Source organism: Heterodontus francisci, chromosome 29 (assembly GCF_036365525.1).
Source record: "Heterodontus francisci isolate sHetFra1 chromosome 29, sHetFra1.hap1, whole genome shotgun sequence".
NCBI classification, from domain to species: Eukaryota; Metazoa; Chordata; class Chondrichthyes; order Heterodontiformes; family Heterodontidae; genus Heterodontus; species Heterodontus francisci.
This window is the reverse complement of record NC_090399.1, coordinates 28,311,079-28,333,908: the sequence shown is the minus strand read 5'-3', so window position 1 is coordinate 28,333,908 and position 22,830 is coordinate 28,311,079. Positions and strand designations below refer to the sequence as shown.

Genomic DNA, 22,830 nt, shown 5'->3' with positions numbered 1-22,830 from the left:
ACACACACATACACAGTGCCATACATAGATACACTCACACACGCACACAGTGCCATACATAGATACACTCACACACACACAGAGTGCCATACATAGATACACTCACACACACACACACGGTGCCATACATAGATACACTCACACATGCACTTACAGTGCCATGCATAGATACACTCACACAAACACACAGTGCCATACATAGATACACTCACACACACACACACAGTGCCATACATAGATACACTCACACACACACACAGTGCCATACATAGATACACTCACACACACACACACAGTGCTATACATAGATACACTCACACACACACATACACAGTGCCATACATAGATACACTCACACACGCACACAGTGCCATACATAGATACACTCACACACACACAGAGTGCCATACATAGATACACTCACACACACACACACGGTGCCATACATAGATACACTCACACATGCACTTACAGTGCCATACATAGATACACTCACACATGCACTTACAGTGCCATGCATAGATACACTCACACAAACACACAGTGCCATACATAGATACACTCACACACACACACACAGTGCCACACATAGATACACTCACACACACACACACAGTGCCATACATAGATACACTCACACATGCACTTTCAGTGCCATACATAGATACACTCACACACACACACACGGTGCCATACATAGATACACTCACACACGCACACACAGTGCCATACATTGATACACTCACACACACACAGTGCCATACATAGATACACTCACACATGCACTTACAGTGCCATACATAGATACACTCACACACACACAGTGCCATACATAGATACACTCACACACACACACAGTGCCATACATAGATACACTCACACACGCACACAGTGCCATACATAGATACACTCACACACACACACACGGTGCCATACATAGATACACTCACACACGCACACACAGTGCCATACATAGATACACTCACACACACACACAGTGCCATACATAGATACACTCACACACACACACACGGTGCCATACATAGATGCACTCACACACACACACACAGTGCCACACATAGATACACTCTTAATGTACTTTTTAAAAAACCTTTCAATTCCAGTTACAGTTTTTGTTGCTTATCTGCTCAAGCTTAAAAAGTGAAAACCGGAAGCAAAGTTAACTGAACATTCCTGTGGTCGGGTCGGGTCAGGGCAGGAAAAAATGGAAGGACTCGGGCCGGGTCAGGCTCGGATCGGATGTGGTTCTGTCGGGCTCGGGTCAGGTTTCATTTCCAGACCCGAGCCACATTTAGGAAGGTGGGACGGGGTTTAAGGTCAAAATTCATAAACATTGATGGCGGGAGGTCGGGATCACAAGGTAAATTTTTTTGTGGGGGCCGCGGCAGAGGGCAATTAATAAATTGTTTAGTCATGGGGAGTGTGGTGTGACAGGGGCTTGAATCTCTTATTACCATTTTAGTTTAGTTTTGTCGTGCATATAACTTTAAAAATTTAAATGAAATGCAAGAGCTTGAGCCCTTTAAAAATGGCGCCGGTGCCTGTGCGGTGGTGCCGGTCGCCATTGACGGGGACGGAGTGCACCCCCCCGCCCCCCACACTCCCACATCATCGTGGGGTGGTGCGGCCCGCCCCGGCCATGTAAATGAGCCGCTGCGCTGAATATCGCGGCCGCTGCGCGGATCAAATCCCGCACGTGCGCCCCGCCATCTTTGAAACCCGCCGCTGAGCTGGAAAAATCCAGCCCACAGTGTTATACATAGATAAACAACGCAATGTCATACATGGTTACAGGCACCATGTCATACATAAATACACACACGTCATACTTAGGTGCATACATAGATACAGGCACGGTGTCATAGATGGTTACACACACAGAGTCATACATAGATGTACACACATACACATGCACACACACACATATACACACATACACACACGCACACACACACACACAGACACACACACACACACACACACACACATACACACGCACACAGGGCTGGATTATATAACCCTGCCCCCAAAATAGATGGCAGGTGAAAACAATGGCGGCCTGCCCATGCGGGCCGCACCCCTCCCACCTCCCTCGATCATGTGGAGGGCACGAGCTGTCCGCCCCCCGGACGTGGCGTCAACTGCCTGTGCCCAGGCGCTGGCACCATTTTGAAAAGGCTTTGAGCCCTTCCGTTAAGCTTAAATATTTAAAGATACAGTGAATGAAAAAAATGAAATACATTTATTTTGCCCCTCTCCCACCCCTCAATAACCCTGAAATGAATGACTTGCCCTCTCCCCCTTGTCCACCTGATCTTCCCCTTCACTCCCCAAAGTGCATAACCGCTAACTTCAAACCCTTTCCACCATCCCCGACACCAATGATGTTACTTTGACCCCATTTCCACCACCCCACGCACTGAGAAACATACCTCCACCCCCCCTCCCCCTCCCCCTCCCCCTCCCCACGAGTGTTCCGACTTGTTTCCCCAGACGGTGATCCAACGGCACAGCATTGCCGGCCAGCGGCAGGAAGATCGCAGCAGGACGGAAAGGGGTGGCATAAGTATGATCAATGCATTCATTTTAATTTATTTAAATATGCAAATGGGGGGCCCGTCGCCAAGCAACGGGGAGGCCACCATGAGGCCCCGCCACCGCCGGCAATATCAGGCCAGGACCTCCCGGCCTCGGGGTACGAGGCAGTCCTTTCCTGGAGGCATTTTCCAGCCCCACCCCCGCCACGAAACCCAATAACGGGGGGGTGGGGGGGGGGGGGGGGGTCTGTAAAATCCAGCCCACTGTGTCATACATAGACACACACTGTCACGCCAACGTGCTATGTTGAAGGATCTTTTTTCATCCGCTGACTGGAGACCTGAATTCTTTTTTTAAAGAAATTAAAAAGTAACAGATAAAAGGTGACTTTGCTGGCAGCTTAACACGGCCCCCTAATTTACAACACTGTATCCTACAGTGCAAGGCCTGTGAGGTGGAGACAATGTGTCTGCTCCATCCCAGCAAGAACCAAGACCTTGGAAATTTAAGGGAACTACCTGTTCCCATTAGCAAGGCATCAAGACTATCACTTGAACAACGGGACCCTGGTAGTGAGAAAGAAATCCCTAGACATGGGCTATGTTGCAAGAGGAAATACACACTGCTAACTACCATGCTTGAATCACTAGGTGACTGTCATGTGACAAGCCCCCCCCCACCCCCCCCCACCCCCCGCCCCGCCATCTGTATGTTTTTCAGCTGGTGGTTCTCTGCAGCAGGCTGACAAGCATCTGGACTCTTGACAAGTGCAGACCCAAGTGGGGGACCCTCCTTTCTCTCTCTCTCCATTCCAGCTCGCAAGCTTCAAACCCTGCCTGCTGACTGTGATCACCTCTGCATACCCCGGCTGCAACCAGAGACCCCTAGAAGGAAATCATTCGCATCACTGTCTCCAAGAAATCCACCGAATCAGCCAAACATCTCTGCAAACCGGAAGTCTCAGGACACCAAATCTGGCTAGAAGCTAGCTGAATCACCAAACTCCACAGACTGTATACCCCTTTTTTTCTATTGACTCTAAATCAACCAATCTACCCCTCCTCACTCTGTAACCTACTTGTGTGTGTGTGAACCTCGAGTGTGTGTACGTCTGAAGTTTGGAGCATAGTTTATTATTTTACTTAGTTCTGCTTAAGTGCAATAAAGCGAACCTCTTTCTCTGTTAAACTCAAGAAACTCTGTCCAATAGGTTCATGTTATGATCATCCACTTTAAAAAAGATTTAAACCTGTTGTGGTCAAAGGCAAAAGAGGGACTGCAGCCCAGCCGAGGACATGGAGCCAGGAGTGCAGGTAAGTTTGGTTTGCCTCGCCGAGGGTAATCGGTTAGGCCCCGGCGAGGCAAGGGTGGTTATTTGGGGGGAAGGGGAGGGGGTCTTGGTCCTAGGGGTCGTTGGGGAAGCGGAGGCGGCCCTCAATCGGACACCCTGTGCCCGATTGTCAAAGCGGCACCTCCTCCCCCACAACCCCGGTGCACTGAGAGACCGCCAAGTTTCACCGGGCGGCCTTTCACATCTCCAGGATGCCCGCTTGCCACGGGTAAAATTCCTGTGGAGGCGGGTGAAGGCCATTAAGTGGACATTAATTGGCCACTTAAGGGCCTTGATTGGTCTGGGGCGGGTGGCCCATTTTGCGCCTGCTGCTCCCCGCCCTACATAAAGTGGGGTGGAGGCAGGAGTGGGTCGGGAAGGCCTCCCGGAGCCTCCTGCTCAATTTTACGTCACCCCCACCCCCACCACCATCCGTTCGCTGAGGTGCGTAAAATTCTGGCCAATGTCATACACAGACGCACACACAGTGTCATATACACAGGCAGGGGGAATTTTATGGAGCTGATGGTAGTCTCAGCTGGAGAGGCGGCAACAGACCCAGGCTGCATCCTTTGGGGAAGGCCCGCTGAATGGCGAGCCAATCAGGCACTTGAGCGGCCACTGCCGGGCCTTTCATGGGATCAGGACGCCGGGGGTGGGAAGTCCCTCCAGCTTAGAGCTGCCGGCCAATCAGAGCTCAGCAGCTCTTTTGCTCGGCGGCGCCACCGAAGAGGCGGTGGCTGCTGCTGGAACAGCACTGGGAAAGCTATCGTGATAGGGGATTCTATCGTAAGGGGTAAAGATGGGCATTTCTGTGGCCGCAAACGTGACTCCAGGATGGTATGTTGCCTCCCTGGTGCTCGGGTCAAGGATGTCTCGGAGCGGCTGCAGGACATTCTGAAGGGGGAGGGTGAACAGTCAGAGGTCATAGTTCACATTGGTACAAACGACACAGGTAGAAAGAGGGATGAGGTCCTGCAACAAGAATTTAGGGAGCTAGGTAGCAGATTCACAAGCAGGACCTCAAAGGTTTTAATCTCTGGATTACTCGCGGTGCCACGTGCTAGTGAGCATAGGAATAGGAGGATAGAGCAGATAAATACATGGCTGAGGAGATGGTGCAGGAGGGAGGGTTTTAGTTTCCTGGATCACTGGGTCATTTCTGGCAAAAGTGAGACCTGTACAAGTTGGACGGGTTGCACCTGAAGCGGAACAGGACCAACATCCTTGCAGGGAGGTTTGCTAGTGCTGTTGGTTGGGGGGGGGGGGGAAGTTTAAACTAATTTGGCAGGGGGATGGGATACAGAGTGGAGGTACAGTAAGGAGTGATGCACTGTCAAATATAGAAGAAAAACGGAGTCAGTCTGGAAGGCAGAGCAAATATCAACCTGTTAAGGCACAAGGGAAAAATGCAAGGCTATATTGCATCTATTTTAATACAAGGAGTCTTACTAATAAGGCAGATCAATTGAGGGCGATGATTAGCACTTGGGATTATGATATTATTGTTATCACAGAGACATGGTTGAGGGAGGAGACGGACTGGCAGCTCAATATTCCAAGGTATAGAATCTTCAGGCGTGATAGGGTAGGGGGTAAAAGAGGAGGTGGCATTGCACCTCAAGGAGTCAATTACTGCAGTAAGGAGGGATGATATCTTAGAAGGTTCCTCTAATGAGGCCATAAAAACAAAAAGGGGGCAATTACTTGGCTGCGAGTGTACTACAGACCACCAAACAGTCAGGGAGAGATAGAGGAGCAGATATGTTGGCAAATCTCAGAGAGGTGTAAGAATAATAGGGAAATAATAATAGGGGATTTCAACTGCCCTGATATCAACTGGGATAGTCTTAGTGCAAAAGGCTTAAAGGGGGTGTAATTCTTAAAATGCATACGGGAGAGCTTTTTGAGTCAGTATGTAGAAAGTCCTACAAGAGAAGGAGCAGTACTGGACCTAATTCGAGGGAATGAAGCTGGACAAGTGGTAGAAGTGTCAGTGGGGGAGCATTTCGGGGATAGTGACCATAATCTGTAAGATTTAAGGTAGTTATGGAAAAGGCCAAAGACGGACCGGAAATAAAGGTACTGAATTGGGGGAAGGCCGATTTCAATATGATAAAACAGGATCTGGCCAAAGTGGACTGGGAGCAGCTACTTGTAGGAAAGTCTACATCAGACCAGTGGGAGTCATTCAAAGAGGAAATAGTGAGAGTTCAGAGCCAACATGTACCCATTAAGGTGAAGGGTAGGATCAACAAGTCCAGGGAACCCTGGATGTCAAGGGATATAGAGGATTAGATAAGGTAAAAAAAGGAGGCTTATGGCAGATTCAGAGGGCTGAAAACAGCGGAGGCACTCGAGGAGTATAGAAAGTGTAGGGGGTAGTTAAAAAAGTAATTAGGAGAGCCAAGAGGGGACATGCAAAAACACTGGCGGGCAAGATAAAGAAAAATCGTAAGGTGCTTTATAAGTATATTAAGGGCAAGAGGATAACCAGGGAAAGAGTAGGGCCCATTAGGGACCAAAGTGGCAATCTGTGTGTGGAGTCGGAGGACATAGGTGAGGTTTTAAATAATTACTTTTCATCAGTGTTCACTATGGGGAAGGATGATGTAGGTGTAGCGATCAGGGAAGGGGAGTGTGATATACTTGAACATATTAGTATTGAAAGGGAGGAAGTATTAGCTGTTTTAGTGGGCTTAAAAGTGGATAAATCCCCAGGCCTAGATGAGATGTATCCCAGGCTGTTATCTGAGGCAAGGGAGGAGATTGCAGGGGCTCTGACATAAATTTTCAAATCCTCTCTGGCCACAGGAGAGGTACCAGAGGATTGGAGGACAGCGAATGTGGTACCATTATGCAAGAAGGGTAGCAGGGATAAACCAGGTAATTACAGGCCGGAGAGTCTAACATCAGTGGTAGGGAAACTATTGGAAAAAATTCTGAGGGACGGGAATAAACTCCACTTGGAGAGGCAGGGATTAATCAAGGATAGTCAGTATGGCTTTGTCAGGGGAAGATTGTGTCTAACTAACTTGATTGACTTTTTCGAGGCAGTGACTAGATATGTAGATGAGGGTAAAGCATTTAATGTAGTCTACATGGACTTCAGTAAGGCTTTTGATAAGGTCCCGCATGGGAGATTGGTTAAGAAGGTAAGAGCCCATGGGATCCAGGGCAATTTGGCAAATTGGATCCAAAATTGGCTTAGTGGCAGGAGGCAGAGGGTGATGGTCAAGGGTTGTTTCTGCGAGTGGAAGCCTGTGACCAGTGGTGTACCACAGGGATCAGTGCTGGGACCCTTACTGTTTGTCGTGTACATTAATGATTTAGACGTGAATATAGGAGGTATGATCAGTAAGTTCACAGACGACACGAAAATTGGTGGTGTTGTAAATAGTGAGGAGGAAAACCTTAGATTACAGGGAGATATACATGGGCTGGTAAGATGGGCAGAGCAGTGACAAATGGAATTTAATCCTGAGAAGTATGAGGTGATGCATTTTGGGAGGACTAACAAGGCAAGGGACTAAAGGACATTAGAGAACCAGATGGGTTTTTACGACAATTGATCGTCTCCGCAACAATCTTTCAATTCCATATTCTTATTAATTAATTGAATTTAAATTCCACCAGCTGCCTTGTTGGGATTTTATCCCATGTCCCCCCCAGGCATTAGCCTGGGCCTCTGGATTACCAGTCTAGTGGCATTACCACAAAGCCACCGTCTCCCCGTTGAACGCATTAATCTATTAGCAATAAAAATACTGGAGACAACAGAAGGCTAACAGCACGTGTCATCCAGTCGGATCCAGAACAGACTGCTCCCTTTCAATTTCCATTGGGAGTTGAAATCTCACGATGATTGGCATGTAGGGCAAGCAATGACGGCAGCAAGAAGTTGGGAGCGATGGGAGGCCACGTGGTGAAACCTCCAGGAACAGATCCACCCAGAGCCGGAGACCCAAACAGGTGCTTTTCCACTTTCAGCTCAAAACTGCACCCATTTTGAGAAGTGATTTGTTTCTTCCTTGAGTTTGCTGAAACTCATTTGCATATCGGCAGCGCAGCCAGACAGCAACTTAAAAACGTCATTTTTTTTAAAGTTCCTCGATGTATTCCTTATTAAAGAATGGTAACCAGGTGCAGTCTGATTAATACAGCTGAAAATGGGTTTACCACAACAACAACCAACTGGATTTATCTTACAACTTTAAAGGTGCCAAACAATAGAAGATGCTAAGAGCATCCCAATAATAGTAGAAAATAAGGGGACAAAAAGGAGGGAGGAACTTAAAACAATTACTATCACTAGAGTAAAAATACTATGAAAACTAATGGGACGAAAGGCTGATAAGTCCCCTTGACCTGATGGCTTGCATCCTTGGGTCTCAAAAAAAGTGACTGATTGGTTGTTGTCTTGCAAAATTCCCTAGATTCTGGAAAGATCCCAACGGATTTGAAAGCCACAAATGTAACACCTCTATTCAAGAAAACATACAAACATACGAATTAGGAACAGGAGTAGGCCACTCGGCCCCTCGTGCCTGCTTCACCATTCAATAAGATCTGATTGTAACCTCAACTCCACATTCCTGCCTACCCCCAATAACCTTTCACCCCCTTGCTTATCAAGAATCTATCTACCTCTTGCTGAAAAATATTCAAAGACTCTGCTTCCACTGCCTTTGAGGAAGAGAGTTCCAAAGACTCACGACCCTCTGAGAGAAAAAGATTCTCCTCATCTCTGTATTAAATGGGCAACCTCTTATTTTTAAATAGTGAACCCTAGTTCTAGATTCTCCCACAAGAGGAAACATCCTTTCCACATCCACCCTGTCAAGACCCCTCAGGATCTTATATGTTTCAACCAAGTTGCCTCTCACTCTTCTAAACTCCAGCAGATATAAGACTAGCCTGTCTAACCTTTCCTCGTAAGACAGCCCGCCCTTTCCAGGTATTGGCCAACCTGGCCAATTACCGCCCCATCAGCCAACTCTCAATCATCAGTAAAGTGATGGAAGGTGTCATTAACAATGCCATCAAGCGGCACTTGCTTAGCGATAACCTGCTCAGTGACGCTCAGTTTGGGTTCCGCCAGGGCCACTCAGCTCCTGACCTCAATACAGCCTTGGTTCAAACATGGACAAAAGAGCTGAACTCAAGAGGTGAGGTGAGAGTGACTGCCCTTGACATCAAGGCAGCATTTGACCGAGTATGGCATCAAGGAGCCCTAGCAAAACTGGAGTCAATGGGAATCAGGGGGAAAACTCTCCACTGGTTGGAGTCATAGCTAGCGCAAAGAAAGATGGTTGTGGTTGTTGGAGATCAATCATCTGAGCTCCAGGACATCACTGCAGGAGTTCCTCAGGGTCAACCGTCTTCAGCTGCTTCAGCAATGACCTTCCTTCAATCATAAGGTCAGAAGTGGGTATGTTCACTGATGATTGCACAATGTTCAGCACCATTCGCGACTCCTCAGATACATAAGTAGTCTGTGTAGAAATGCAGCAAGACTTGGACAATATCCAGGCTTGGGCTGAAAAGTGGCAAGTAACATTCGCGCCACACAAATGTCAGGCAATGACCATCTCCAACAAGAGAGAATCTAACCATCTCCCCTTGACATTCAATGGCATTATCATCGCTGAATTTCCCACTATCAACATCCTGGGGGGCTACCATTGACCAGAAACTGAACTGGAGTAGCCATATAAATACTGTGGCTACAAGATTAGGTCAGAGGCTAGGAATCCTGCAGCGAGTAACTCACCTCCTGACTCCCCAAAGCCTGTCCACCATCTACAAGGCATAAGTCAGGAGTGTGATGGAATACTCTCCACTTTCCTGGATGGGTGCAGCTCCAACAACACTCAAGAAGCTCAACACCATCCAGGACAAAGCAGCCCACTTGATTGGCACCCCATCTACAAACATTCACTCCCTCCACCACCCACACACATTGGCAGCAGTGTGTACCATCTACAAGATGCACTGCAGCAACGCACCAAGGCTCCTTTGACAGCACCTTCCAAACCTGCGACCTCTACCAACTAGAAGGGCAAGGGCAGCAAATGCATGGGAACACCACCACCTGCAAGTTCCCCTCCAAGCCACACACCATCCTGACTTGGAACTATATCGCCGTTCCTTCACTGTCACTGGGTCAAAATCCTGGAACTCCCTTCCTAACTGCACTGTGGGTATACCTACCTCCCATGGACTGCAGCGGTTCAAAAAGGCAGCTCACCACCTTCTCAAGGGCAGTTAGGGATGGGCAATAAATGCTGGCCTAGCCAGCAATGCCCACATCCCATGAATGAATAAAAAAAAAATTAGTCTGGAAAAGAGAGAGACAGAAAGCAGGAAACTATAGGCCAGTTTGATGAACATCGGTCACTGGAAAAATGCTGGAATCCATTATCAAGGAAGCAGTACTAAGACATTTAGAAAATCATAATACAATCAGGCAGTGTCAATATGGTTTTATGAAAGGGAAGCCGTGTTTTTCAAATTGATTACAGTTCTTTGAGGATGTAACAAGCAGGATGGATAAAAGGGAACCAGTCGATGATTTCGAAATGGCATTCGATAAGGTGCCACATAAAAGGTTACTGCACAAGATAAGAGTTCAAGGTGTTGGGGATAACATTTAGCATGGATAGAGAATTGGTTAACTAACAGAAAACAGAGATTTGGGATTTTCAGGTTGGTAAACTGTGACTGGTGGGGTGCCACAGGGATCATTGCCGGGGCCTCAACTATTTATAAACTAGAATAACATTTTGGATGAAGGGACAGAGTGTATTTGCTGATGATACAAAGTTCGGTGGGAAAGCAAGTTGTGAGGAGGACACAAAGAGTCTGAAAAGGGATATAGATAGTTGGTGAGTGGGCAAAAATGTGAAACTATTCATGTTAGTAGGAATAGAAAAGCAAAATATTATTTACATAGACACTGCAGAATGCCTCAGGACAGAGGGATCTGGTTATTCTCATATGTGAGTTTCAAGAACTTAGCATACAGATACAGCAAGTAATTAGGAAGGCAAATGGAATGTTGGCCTTTATTGTAAAGGGGATGGAATATAAAAGTAGGGAAGTCTTGCTACAACTGCACAGAGCATTGGTGAGACCACACCTGGAGTACTGCGTACAGTTTTAGTGTCCTTATCTAATGTGGGATATACTTGTTTTGGAAGCAGTTCCGGAAAGGTTGACGGGGTTGATTCCTGGGATGAATGGGTTATCCTATGAGGAAAGGTTGATTAGGTTGGGCCTATACTCACTGGCATTCAGAAGATCGAGAGGTGATTCTATTGAAACATATAAGATTCCGAGGGGGCTTGACCGGGTAGATGTTGAGAGGATGTTTCCCCCTCATGGGGGAATCTAAAACAAGGCGGCACAGTTTCTGAATAAAGTATTTCCCATTTAAGACTGAGATGAGGAGGAAATTCTTTGGAATTCTCTTCCCCAGAGAGCGGTGGAGGCTGGGTCATTGAATATTTGCAAGGCTGAGTTAAACAGATTTTTGATTGACAAGGGAGTCAAGCGTTACAGGCGGGGGCAGGCAGGAAAGTGAAGTTAAGGCCACAATCAGATCAGCCATGATTTTATTGAATGGCAGAGCAGGCTTGAGGGGCTGAATGGCCTACTCCTGCTCCTATTACTTCTGTTCTTACTTCACACGAGCGTTAGAAAGCAAAATTTGACGCTGAGCCGCATCAGACGACATTCGGGCAGATGGCCAAAAACTTGGAGGGTAGAATGTGAGAGGCCAGTCATGAGTGCATCAGAATAGTTGTGTGCAGAGGTAACACAGGCATGAATGAAGGTTTCAGCAACAGATCGAAAAATATAATAATGAAGAGTCAGCATGAATTTCAAAAATTATTGCTTGTCCAACCTTATTGAGTATTTTGAGGAGGGAACAGAAAGAGTAGAGGTAATGCAGAAAATGTAATTTATCTGGATTTTCTAAAGGACTTCGATAAGGAAAATCTTTGATAGCCTCTCACTACTCAGGGATACGATCGCCTATGTATGAAACAGGGGGGTGGATCTGCCTCATCAGCTTGGACCAGGAGAAGGCTTTTGACAGGATATCGCACACCGACACGATGGACATGCTTTCCAAAATGGGGTTTGGGGACGGAATCCGCAACTGGATCCAACTGCTCTACACAAACATCAGTAGCGCAGTCTCAATCAACGGGTAAGAATCAGAAAGTTTCCTGATCAAATCTGGAGTCAGACAGGGCTGTCCTCTCTCCCCTGTCTTGTTTACTGTATCGAACCCTTTGCTGAGTCTATTAGGAAGGATGTGAGCATAGGAGGGGTGACAATCCCAGGCAGTGGAGGCACTCAGGTTAAAACCTCCCTGTACATGGATGACGTCGCCGTCTTCTGCTCGGATCTGCTGTCCGTGCGCAGACTGATGAGCATCTGCGGCCAGTTAGAACTGGCCTCAGGAGCCAAAGTAAATCGCGGCAAGAGCGAGGCCATGTTCTTTGGGAAGTGGGCTGACCGATCCTTTGTCTCCTTCACCATCTGGTCAGACTATCGGAAGGTGCTGGGGATATGGTTCGGAAAGTCCGGGGCATGCACCAAAAACTGGAAGGTGCATATAGCTATGGTAAAACATAAGCTGAGCATGTGGGAGCAGCAATCTCTGTCCATTGTGGGTAAGAATCTGGTCATCAGGTGCGAGGCGCTCACATTGTTGCTGTACGTGGCGCTGGTCTGGCCCATACCCCACTCCTTCGCCGTGGCGGTCACCCGAGCCATCTTCCGCTTTATCTGGAGATTGAAAATGGACCGTGTCCAGAGGGAAACGATGTTCAAACCTCTGGATAAGGGCGGGAAAAATGTACCCAAAGTTGCCCTCATCCTGATGACCACCATTGTGTGTGGCTGCACCAATCTGTGCGCAAAGCCCCAGTACACAAACACCAAGTGTCACTACGTGCTGAGGTTCTACCTGTCCCCAGTGTTGCGAAGGATGGGTCTGGTTACATTGCCGTGGAACGCTCCATCCAGTTGGAACGTGCCGTACCACCTATCCTTCGTGGAAAAGTTTCTGCGGAAAAACACCTTTGACCACCAATCAATCAGGCAGTGGTCTGCATGGAATGTCCTCAAGGCCCTACGGGAAAAGGAGACGGGGGATCCTGTCGGATGGTTCCCCGAGCAGACCGCAAAAGTCATTCAACAGAATGTCTCATCACCCGAACTTTCAAGCAAGCACCAAGACATAGCTTGGCTGGTGGTGAGAAGGGCCCTCCCCGTCAGATCCTTCCTGCACGCACGAAGTCTCACCCCCTCTGCACACTGCCCCCGCGGTGGCTGGAAGATACAGTTGCCCACCTCCTTCTGGAATGTGTCTTTGCAAAGCAGGTGTGGAAAGAGATGCAGTGGTTTTTGTCAAGGTTCATCCCAAGCAGCTCTGTAACACAGGAGTCTGTGCTCTACGGGCTGTTCCCAGGGACGCACACCGAGATAAACATCAGCTGCTGCTGGAGGACCATTAGCTCAGTGAAAAACGCTCTTTGGTCTGCCCGAAACCTGCTGGCGTCCCAGCACAAAGAGTTGCCCACGACTGAGTGTGACAGACTGGCACATTCCAAGGTCCAGGACTACGTGCTCAGGGACGCACTAAAGCTTGGGGCAGCTGCTGCAAAGGCTCAATGGGGAAAGACTGCTGTGTAAGGCCCTCCTAACATAGTTTACTGAGGGGCTGGAAACCATGTAAAAAACCCCTCGGGCTGAATGCAGCAGAGAATGAGCTTTGGTATGTAATACAAATGTACATTGTTAATATATCTTGCAATGGCAATGTGTAGTGAGGCACTTCATGTACTGTATTGAAAGAAACTGATCTGTATTACACTTGTAATGTTCAATTTAAATTGTTTTGTACTGAACTTATACAAATTTTATGATTAAAGTATATTTTTGGAAAATAAAAAATGATTTGCAGGCTGGGTCTCTTTTCTCTTGAAAGAAGGTGGCTGAGGTCTATAAAATTCTGAAAGGTTTTGATAAGAGTAGATTTATTTTATTCATTCATGGGATGTGGGCGTCGCTGGCCAGGCCAGCATTTATTGCCCATCCCTAATTGCCCTTGAGAAGGTGGCGGTGAGCTGCTGTTTTGAATCACTGCAATCCATGTGGGGTAGGTACACCCACAGTGCTGTTAGGAAGGGAGTTCCAGGATTTTGACCCAGTGACAGTGAAGGAACAGCGATATAGTTCCAAATCAGGATGGTGTGTGACTTGGAAGGGAACTTGCAGGTGGTGGTGTTCCCATGCATCTGCTGCCCTTGTTCTTCTAGTTGGTAGAGGTCGCGGGTTTGGAAGGTGCTGTCTAAGGAGCCTTGGTGCATTGCTGCAGTGCATCTTGTAAATGGTACACACTGCTGCCACTGTCTGTTGGTGGTGGAGGGAGTGAATATTTGCGGATGGTTTGCTAATCAAGCGGGCTGCTTTGTCCCGGATGGTGTTGAGCTTCTTGATTGTTGTTGGAGCTGCACCCATCCAGGAAAGTGGAGAGTATTCCATCACACTCCTAACTTGTGCCTTGTAGATGGTGGACAGGCTTTGGGGAGTCAGGAGGTGAGTTACTCACCGCAGGATTCCTAGCCTCTGACCTGCTCTTGTAGCCACGGTATTTATACGTCTACTCCAGTTCAGTTTCTGGTCAATGGTAGCCCCTAGAATGTTGATAGTGGGAGATTCAGCGATGGTAATGCCATTGAATGTCAAGGGGAGATGGTTAGATTCTCTCTTGTTGGAGATGGTCATTGCCTAACACTTGTGTGGCGCGAATGTTACTTGCCACTTTTCAGCCCAAGCCTGGATATTGTCCAGGTCTTGCTGCATTTCTACATGGACTGCTTCAGTATCTGAGGAGTCGCGAATGGTGCTGAACATTGTGCAATCATCAGCGAACATCCCCACTTCTGACCTTATGATTGAAGGAAGGTCATTGATGAAGCAGTTCAAGATGGTTGGGCCTAGGACACTACCCTGAGGAACTCCTGCCATTGAGCGGATACAGAGAGAATGTTTCCTCTTGTGGGGAAGAGCATAATTAGAGGCCATCGGGTATAAAATAGTCACCAAGAAATCCAAGAGGGAATTCAGAAGAAACCTCTTTACCCAAAGAATAGTAAGAATGTGGAACTCGCTACAACTGGAAGTGGTCGAAGCGAATGGTATCAATGCATTTAAGGGAAAGCTGGACGAGCATACGTGGGACAAGGGACTAGAGGGTTGCAATGATAGACTTAGATGAGGAAAGATGGGAGGAGGCTCAAGTGGAACATAAATACTGCCATAAAGTGGTTGGGCCGAATGGCCTGTTTCTGTGCCGTGTGTCCCATGTGATCCTACATAAGAGCTGAGACAAGGACAGAGTCGGGTGATGTTACAAAGGTGGACATCGCTTGTCTTAGTGATGTTGCGAATATGTGGTCAGAAGCTCATCCTGGGGTCACGTATGACACCAAGGTTGCAAGTAGTCTGGTTCAGCAGCAGACAGCTGCCAGGGAGAGGGATGACGCCAGAGTCCATGGCTTCAGTTTTCCCAATATTTAATTGGAGGAAATTTCTACTCATCCAGTACAGACAGACGTCAGGTAAGCAGTCTGATAGTTTAGAGACAATGGAGGGGTCAAGAGAGGTGGTGCCGAGGTAAAGCTGAGTGTCGTCAGCATACATGTGAAAAGGACACTGTGTTTTCGGATGATGTCGCCCAGGGGTAGCCTGTAGACGAGCAATAGGAGGGGCCCAAGGATAGATCCTTGGGGGACACCCGAGGTACAGTTGGGCGGCACAGTGGCGCAGTGGTTAGCACCGCAGCCTCACAGCTCCAGTGACCCGGGTTCGATTCCGGGTACTGCCTGTGTGGAGTTTGCAAGTTCTCCCTGTGTCTGCGTGGGTTTTCTCCGGGTGCTCCGGTTTCCTCCCACAAGCCAAAAGACTTGCAGGTTGATAGGTAAATTGGTCATTATAAATTGTCACTAGTATAGGTAGGTGGTAGGGAAATATATAGGGACAGGTGGGGATGTGATTGGAATACGGGATTAGTGTAGGATTAGTATAAATGGGTGGTTGATGTTCGGCACAGACTCGGTGGGCCGAAGGGCCTGTTTCAGTGCTGTATCTCTAAAAAAAAAAGTAACGGTACGGGAGCAGGAAAAGAAGCCATTGAGGGCGGTACACAAAAAAATAAGTATTTTTAATCACAGTGTCAATCCACCAATGTTAAGTTCCTGAAAATGATTTTTAAAAAGTTGCTAGTTACATTGTTGTACAATTCTCAGTTTCTTAGTAAATTAAAGAAAAAATATATGTTCAGAAGCTTTTAAAATAGCCCTCTTCGTATCCTTGTACCCAGAAGATCCAGCATGATTTGCAGGCTCCTCGAAAGCTTGCAAATGTGCACAATTAGAGAAACTTGCCACAGTGATTAATTCAATCTGGGCGTATCGTCAGTTTTCAGGCCAATGACAGTTTCCAGTGCGATGAATTTTACATCAGTGTAAATGGTTGCCAGAACTCGGCTTCCACTGGATGTAATCTGCACTTAAAATTCCGTGATATTTTATGGCACTTTCAGGTGAAATGTGCCCGAAAAAACCCAGCGCAATCGATCGGAAACTTGACCCAGTACAGTTTTCCTTTCCACTCCTCTGGGTTTAATTAGTTTAGTTTTTTTAGTTTAGTTTAGTTTAGAGATACAGCACTGAAACAGGCCCTTCGGCCCACCGAGTCTGTGCCGACCATCAACCACCCATTTTATACTAATCCTACACTAATTCCACATTACTACCACATCCCCACCTGTCCCGATATTTCCTTACCACCTACCTATACTAGGGTCAATTTATAAAGGCCAATTAACCTATCAACCAGCAAGTCTTTGGCATGTGGGAGGAAACCGGAGCACCCGGAGGAAACCCATGCAGACACAGGGAGAACTTGCAAACTCCACACAGGCAGTACCCAGAATTGAACCCGGGTCGCTGGAGCTGTGAGGCTGCGGTGCTAACCACTGTGCCACTGTGCCGCCCCGTGGTGGATTGACTGGTATTTGATTGGTGGATTAACCAATGGATTGGCTGGTGTTTGATTGGTGGATTGACCAGTGGACTGACTGGTGTTTGATTGGTGGATTGACCAGTGGATTGACTGATATTTGATTGGTGGATTGACCGGTGGACTGACTGGTGTTTGATTGGTGGACTGACCGGTGGTGGATTGACCAGTGGATTGACTGGTGTTTGATTGGTGGATTGACCAGTGGACTGACTGGTGTTTGATTGGTGGATTGACCAGTGGACTGACTGGTGTTTGATTGGTGGACTGACCGGTGGTGGATTGACCAGTGGATTGACTGGTGATTGATTGGTGGATTGACCAGTGGATTGACTGGTGTTTGATTGGTGGACTGACCGGTGGTGGATTGACCAGTGGATTGACTGATATTTGATTGGTGGATTGACCGGTGGACTGACTGGTGTTTGATTGGTGGACTGACCGGTGGTGGATTGACCAGTGGATTGACTGGTGTTTGATTGGTGGACTGACCGGTGGTGGATTGACCAGTGGATTGACTGATATTTGATTGGTGGATTGACCGGTGGACTGACTGGTGTTTGATTGGTGGACTGACCGGTGGACTGACTGGTGTTTGATTGGTGGACTGACCGGTGGACTGACTGGTGTTTGATTGGTGGACTGACCGGTGGACTGACTGGTGTTTGATTGGTGGACTGACTCGTGGTGGATTGACCCACAGACCATCCTTGGCCTGACTGAGGGCCACTGGGAGCTGATTGACGGTTGCCATGGCGGCCCTGACAGGTGCAGCGAGCGGTGATCGATTAGCCTTCCCTGGGCCTCCAGCATCCGGAAGACCGGGTTCGATTGGCCGAGCCTGGCGGCCATTTTAAAAACAGGGATCGGGGAGAGAAGCGGAGAGAGATCGCGGTCCGGCTTCACACACCCGGCCAGAGAGAGGCAGCCGCCTGAATCCCGGCCTTGATAACACAGCGACCGGCGGCACCGAGATAGCGCGGGCCGAACGGGGCCTCTTAAAGCGACAGTCCGGGCCGAGCGGGGCCTCTTAAAGCGACAGTCCGGGCCGAGCGGGGCCTCTTAAAGCGACAGTCCGGGCCGAGCGGGGCCTCTTAAAGCGACAGCGCGGGCCGAGCGGGGCCTCTTAAAGCGACAGTCCGGGCCGAACGGAGCCTCTTAAAGCGACAGTCCGGGCCGAGCGGGGCCTCTTAAAGCGACAGCCCGGGCCGAGCGGGGCCTCTTAAAGCGACAGCCCGGGCCGAGCGGGGCCTCTTAAAGCGACAGCCCGGGCCGAGCGCGGCCTCTTAAAGCTGCAAGCGATACGGAGCTACTTAAAGTGACATTACAAGTGGAATTGTGGAACTTCCTACTGAATCTCTTAAAGGGATAGGCCACGCAGAACCTCTTCATGCAACAGCAGCAGCTGTGACCCATGGACCTTCCACTTTGTGCCAACCCCATCGATTTGCTCATTACTTGTCCCCAGGGCCCTTCGCCGAAGTTTTAACTCTACAGTTGTTGAGTTTCTGTTTGGTGTTTTAAGACGGGGAGGGATTGCGGGGCAAGGGTATTGTCTCGCTCCCCTCTAGGATTTTATGTGCAGAGCTTGAAGGAAAGTCCTCTCTCACTTCACCAGGATCAGTGGCCAAGCATGGCTGATCTGAACCGGCAGCTGCGGGAGTACCTGTCACAGTCACGAGGTGGGCAGAATGTGAATGGGGGTGACAGCGAGCCACTCCTCACTGCAGATCCCGACTCCCCACCGCCTATCAGCCATGTGTCCAGCTGGATGAGCCGTATGAACCCGTTCTCCTCTGGGCAGAGCTGCAAAACGGCATCGAACCAGGGCTCTAGTGCCTCGCCGGGGGGCTTCTGGCTGACCGAGCCCGACCCCTGCCTGTCCGTCCTGTCCCGCCGCCAAAGGCTGACAGCCTTCGGCCTGTGCCTGGCCATGGGGCTGCTGTGCTTCGGCCTGTCGGCCATGTACGCCCCCTTCATGCTACTGAAGGCCCGCAAGTTTGCCTTGCTCTTCACCCTGGGCAGCCTATTCCTGCTGGGCAGCCTGGCCCTGCTGCGTGGGCCCTGGAACCAGCTGCGCCTGCTCCTCTCCCGTGACCACCTGCCCTTCACTGCGGCCTACTTGGGCTCCCTCTTTGCCACCCTGTACTGCGCCCTGGCACTGCAGAGCACTGCACTGACTGCCGTGGCCGCCACCTTCCAGCTCCTCACCCTCGCCGGCTACCTAATCAGCTCCGTTCCTGGAGGTGCGACCGGTCTCCGGTTCATCGGCGGCCTCTTCACCTCTGCCTTCAAACGCACTGTCAGCAAGACCCTGCCCGTGTAAGGGGTGAGGAGGGGAGGGGAGGGGTCTGGCAGAAAAGACAGCAGTTCCTGTTAGGAAGCCTCTGCTCCATGAGCAGCCTCTCTCTCGCCTCTGAGTCAGAAGGGTGTGGGTTTGACTCCCACTCCAAAGTCTTGAGCACAAAATCGAGGCTGACACTCAGTCCAGTACTAAGGGAGTGCTGAACAGTTAGAGGTGAAGTATTTCACATGCGATATTAAACCGAGGGAAACCCCCCCCCCTCCCACCCCCAATTTGCGCTGTCAGGTGGATATAAAAGTGCCCAGGGCCACTATTTTGAAGAGGATCAGACGCGTTCTTCCCGGTGACCTGGCCAATGTTTATCCTTCAACCATCATTGCTTAAAAACAGATGATCTGGTCATTATCACATTGCTGTTTGTGGGAGCTTGCTGTGCACAAACTGGCTGCCACGTTTCCTACACTACGACAGTGACTGCGCCTCAAAAAGAAAGTACTCCATTGGCTGTAAAGCACTGTGAGACGTCTTAAGGTTGTGAAAGGTGCTATCTAAATTCAAGTCTTCCTTTCTCTGGGAGGGACGAGGAGAGAGTGGGAAAGATGGCTTCCAGTCAGGAGTGGAGTGTGACATGCGGTTAGCAGAGCCACGTGTACCGAATGGAGGTACCATTCGGAGTGCAGTCAAGCGTGGATTACTAAACAATCAGCCCGATTTTAACTGCAAGGCAATGGGATTCAGCCCGTCTCACCTCCGTCCCCCCAAATTTGAATTCAGTCGACTTCCAAGTGAGTCTTGGAACTAAAGACTTGACTGACCGAGAAGCAGGAGTGACTGAGAGTTGGACGACAGGGCTGTCGGAGTGATTTGCATGGCATGTTTCCCTGCTCCTGGAGATGTTGTTGTGGGGGTACAGTGTGTATGGCAATGTCAGGTGGGCTCCAATAGGGGAGCAGGTTCATTTTCCACCCTCCGTCACATCCCAGTTTTCCCACTATCGCTGCACCCAAACAATACAGGAACCCTGGGAAGAGGAGAATTGGCCCCTCATTATACTGCAGTGGTGATGAACCAAATGTACACTGTGTGTCTGGTTAAACATTAAAAAAAACAGTATTGTGGCAACAGACTGTGTCTGGAGAGAGCATTAGGATCTCTGTAGGGTGAAGTACTGGTGGGAACATGTCTGTCACCATATAACACTGGGGTACAGTACTGGTGGGTACAGGTCTGTCACCTATAACACTGGGGTACAGTACTGGTAGGTACAGGTCTGTCATCTATAACGGTACAGTACTGGTGGGTACAGGTCTGTCATCTATAACACTGGGGTACAGTACTGCTGGGTACAGGTCTGTCACCTATAACGGTACAGTACTGGTGGGTACAGGTCTGTCATCTATAACACTGGGGTACAGTACTGCTGGGTACAGGTCTGTCACCTATAACGGTACAGTACTGGTGGGTACAGGTCTGTCACCTATAACGGTACAGTACTGGTGGGTACAGGTCTGTCATCTATAACACTGGGGTACAGTACTGGTGGGTACAGGTCTGTCATCTATAACGGTACAGTACTGCTGGGTACAGGTCTGTCACAGTATAACACGGGTACAGTACTGGTGGGTACAGGTCTGTCACCTATAACGGTACAGTACTGGTGGGTACAGGTCTGTCACAGTATAACACGGGTACAGTACTGGTAGGTACAGGTCTGTCATCTATAACGGTACAGTACTGGTGGGTACAGGTCTGTCATCTATAACACTGGGGTACAGTACTGGTGGGTACAGGTCTGTCACCTATAACGGTACAGTACTGGTGGGTACAGGTCTGTCATCTATAACACTGGGGTACAGTACTGGTGGGTACTGGTCTGTCACCTATAACACTGGGGTACAGTACTGGTGGGTACAGGTCTGTCATCTATAACACTGGGGTACAGTACTGGTGGGTACAGGTCTGTTACTGAATGAATGAAGACCATTAGAGCAGCATTGTATCACACTGTCTGGTCAATGTATTGGGTTATACGAGTACTAAATCATTGCACCAGTGAGCTAACTAATTGTGTCTGTGAAGCCACTGATCCCTCTGTGCATTTATACCTGCTGACTCCTTGCCCAGGACACTGGGTGTGCAGCATTGCCACAAACTGCCGGGGGCAGGCAAGAGGGTTCGGATTGGGTCTGGAGGTGAAAGGCCGTTCACTTTTCCCCTTGATGCTTGCTGCCTCTGTTCATGTGCAGAGAGTAGATCACGACAGAGCCACAAGCCTGGAGGAGAGGAGGACTGTGACTAGCGATGGCCACATAGCCCTACTCGCACGTTTTGTTGTGCTAATTCTCGTATGCGTGCCTGCTTCCCACTCCAAGTGAAAGACTGGTGGTTGAAGCGTGCGGCAGTCATTTTTCCCCGGTGACCTGGGTTGTGACCGACTTCTGGGACTAAACGGCACAAAAGGAGGGTAGAAAACATCTGAGGGAGTGCGAACTGAGCAGGGTTCTGTTTGTGTCCTCGGTAATAAAATTCTTCCCAATTCAACTGTCGTCTGTCTCTCTCGCTCAGCGTGCCTGTCTCTTGCTGAGAGTGTGTCTTGTCTGTCTGCGTCTGCATCGCACCCTGGGTGTGCCTCTGCCTACCTCCACTCAAGGCAGACAGTAGAATGTGTCAGCATGCATATAGCCTGCAGTAGGGCCCCCACCACCCAGTACGCAGTGAAACCTGGGGATATTACTTTAGTGTCAGATGGGGTGGGATCACTTTGGGGATCCTGTCCGGGTTCTCTGCTGGGAAGATCATTGGGCTCATGCTCCCAACACAGTAGGGCTCTTGTGTGGCCCCCAGAGTGGGTCTTCCAGGTCAGGCTCATTTGCATGTTGCTGACAGACCTCTGGTACTAGCGGTGAAGCCAATGGGGCAGGGCAATGGCAGCAGTGCCTTGGGTGAACACAGAATGAACAATTTCCCCCCCCCACCCCACCAATTGTTGGCCTCTCCTCCAAGCACTTTGCACATCAGTGCAGGAGAAGGCCATTTGGCCATCATGGCCCTGTCGCCTCTTTGAAAGAACTATCCATTCCCAATTTCCCCTGCCACCCTGGGGAGGGTTTCCCTACATTGGCAGAGATGTCAGTCTTTCAAATTCGGAATAAGAACAAAGTTTTGAAAATACTCAGCAGGTCTGGCAGCGTCTGTGGAGAGAGAAGCAGAGTTAACGTTTCAGGTCGGTGACCATCAGAACTGGCAAAGGTTAGAAATGTAATAGGTTTTAAGCAAATAACGCGGGGGTGGGGGGGAAAGAGCACAAAAGGGAAGGTGTTGATAGGACAGAGGGCCGGAGAGATTAACTGACACGAAGGTCATGGGGCAAAGGCAAAAGGAGAGCGTGCTAATGGTGTGAAAGACAAGGCATTAGTGCAGAGAGAGTGTTAATGACAGAATAATAAACAGCCCTAGCCAAAAGCACAAACATGAAAAAAACAGTGGGCAAGCGCATGGTAAAAAAAAAAGCTGAAACAAATTTTTTTAAAAA

General features: G+C 49.0%; 2 protein-coding genes across 2 annotated transcripts in view; one reads left to right on the top strand and one right to left on the bottom strand.

Moving 5' to 3' along the window:
• Positions 1 to 22,830, bottom strand: part of gabbr1b (gamma-aminobutyric acid (GABA) B receptor, 1b) — a 586,011-nt gene that overhangs the window by 484,332 nt on the left and 78,849 nt on the right.
• Positions 17,736 to 21,839, top strand: sft2d3 (SFT2 domain containing 3). The gene has a single exon (XM_068009632.1). The coding sequence runs from the start codon at positions 18,627 to 18,629 to the stop codon at positions 19,317 to 19,319; it is 693 nt and encodes a 230-aa protein (XP_067865733.1). The 5' UTR covers positions 17,736 to 18,626; the 3' UTR covers positions 19,320 to 21,839.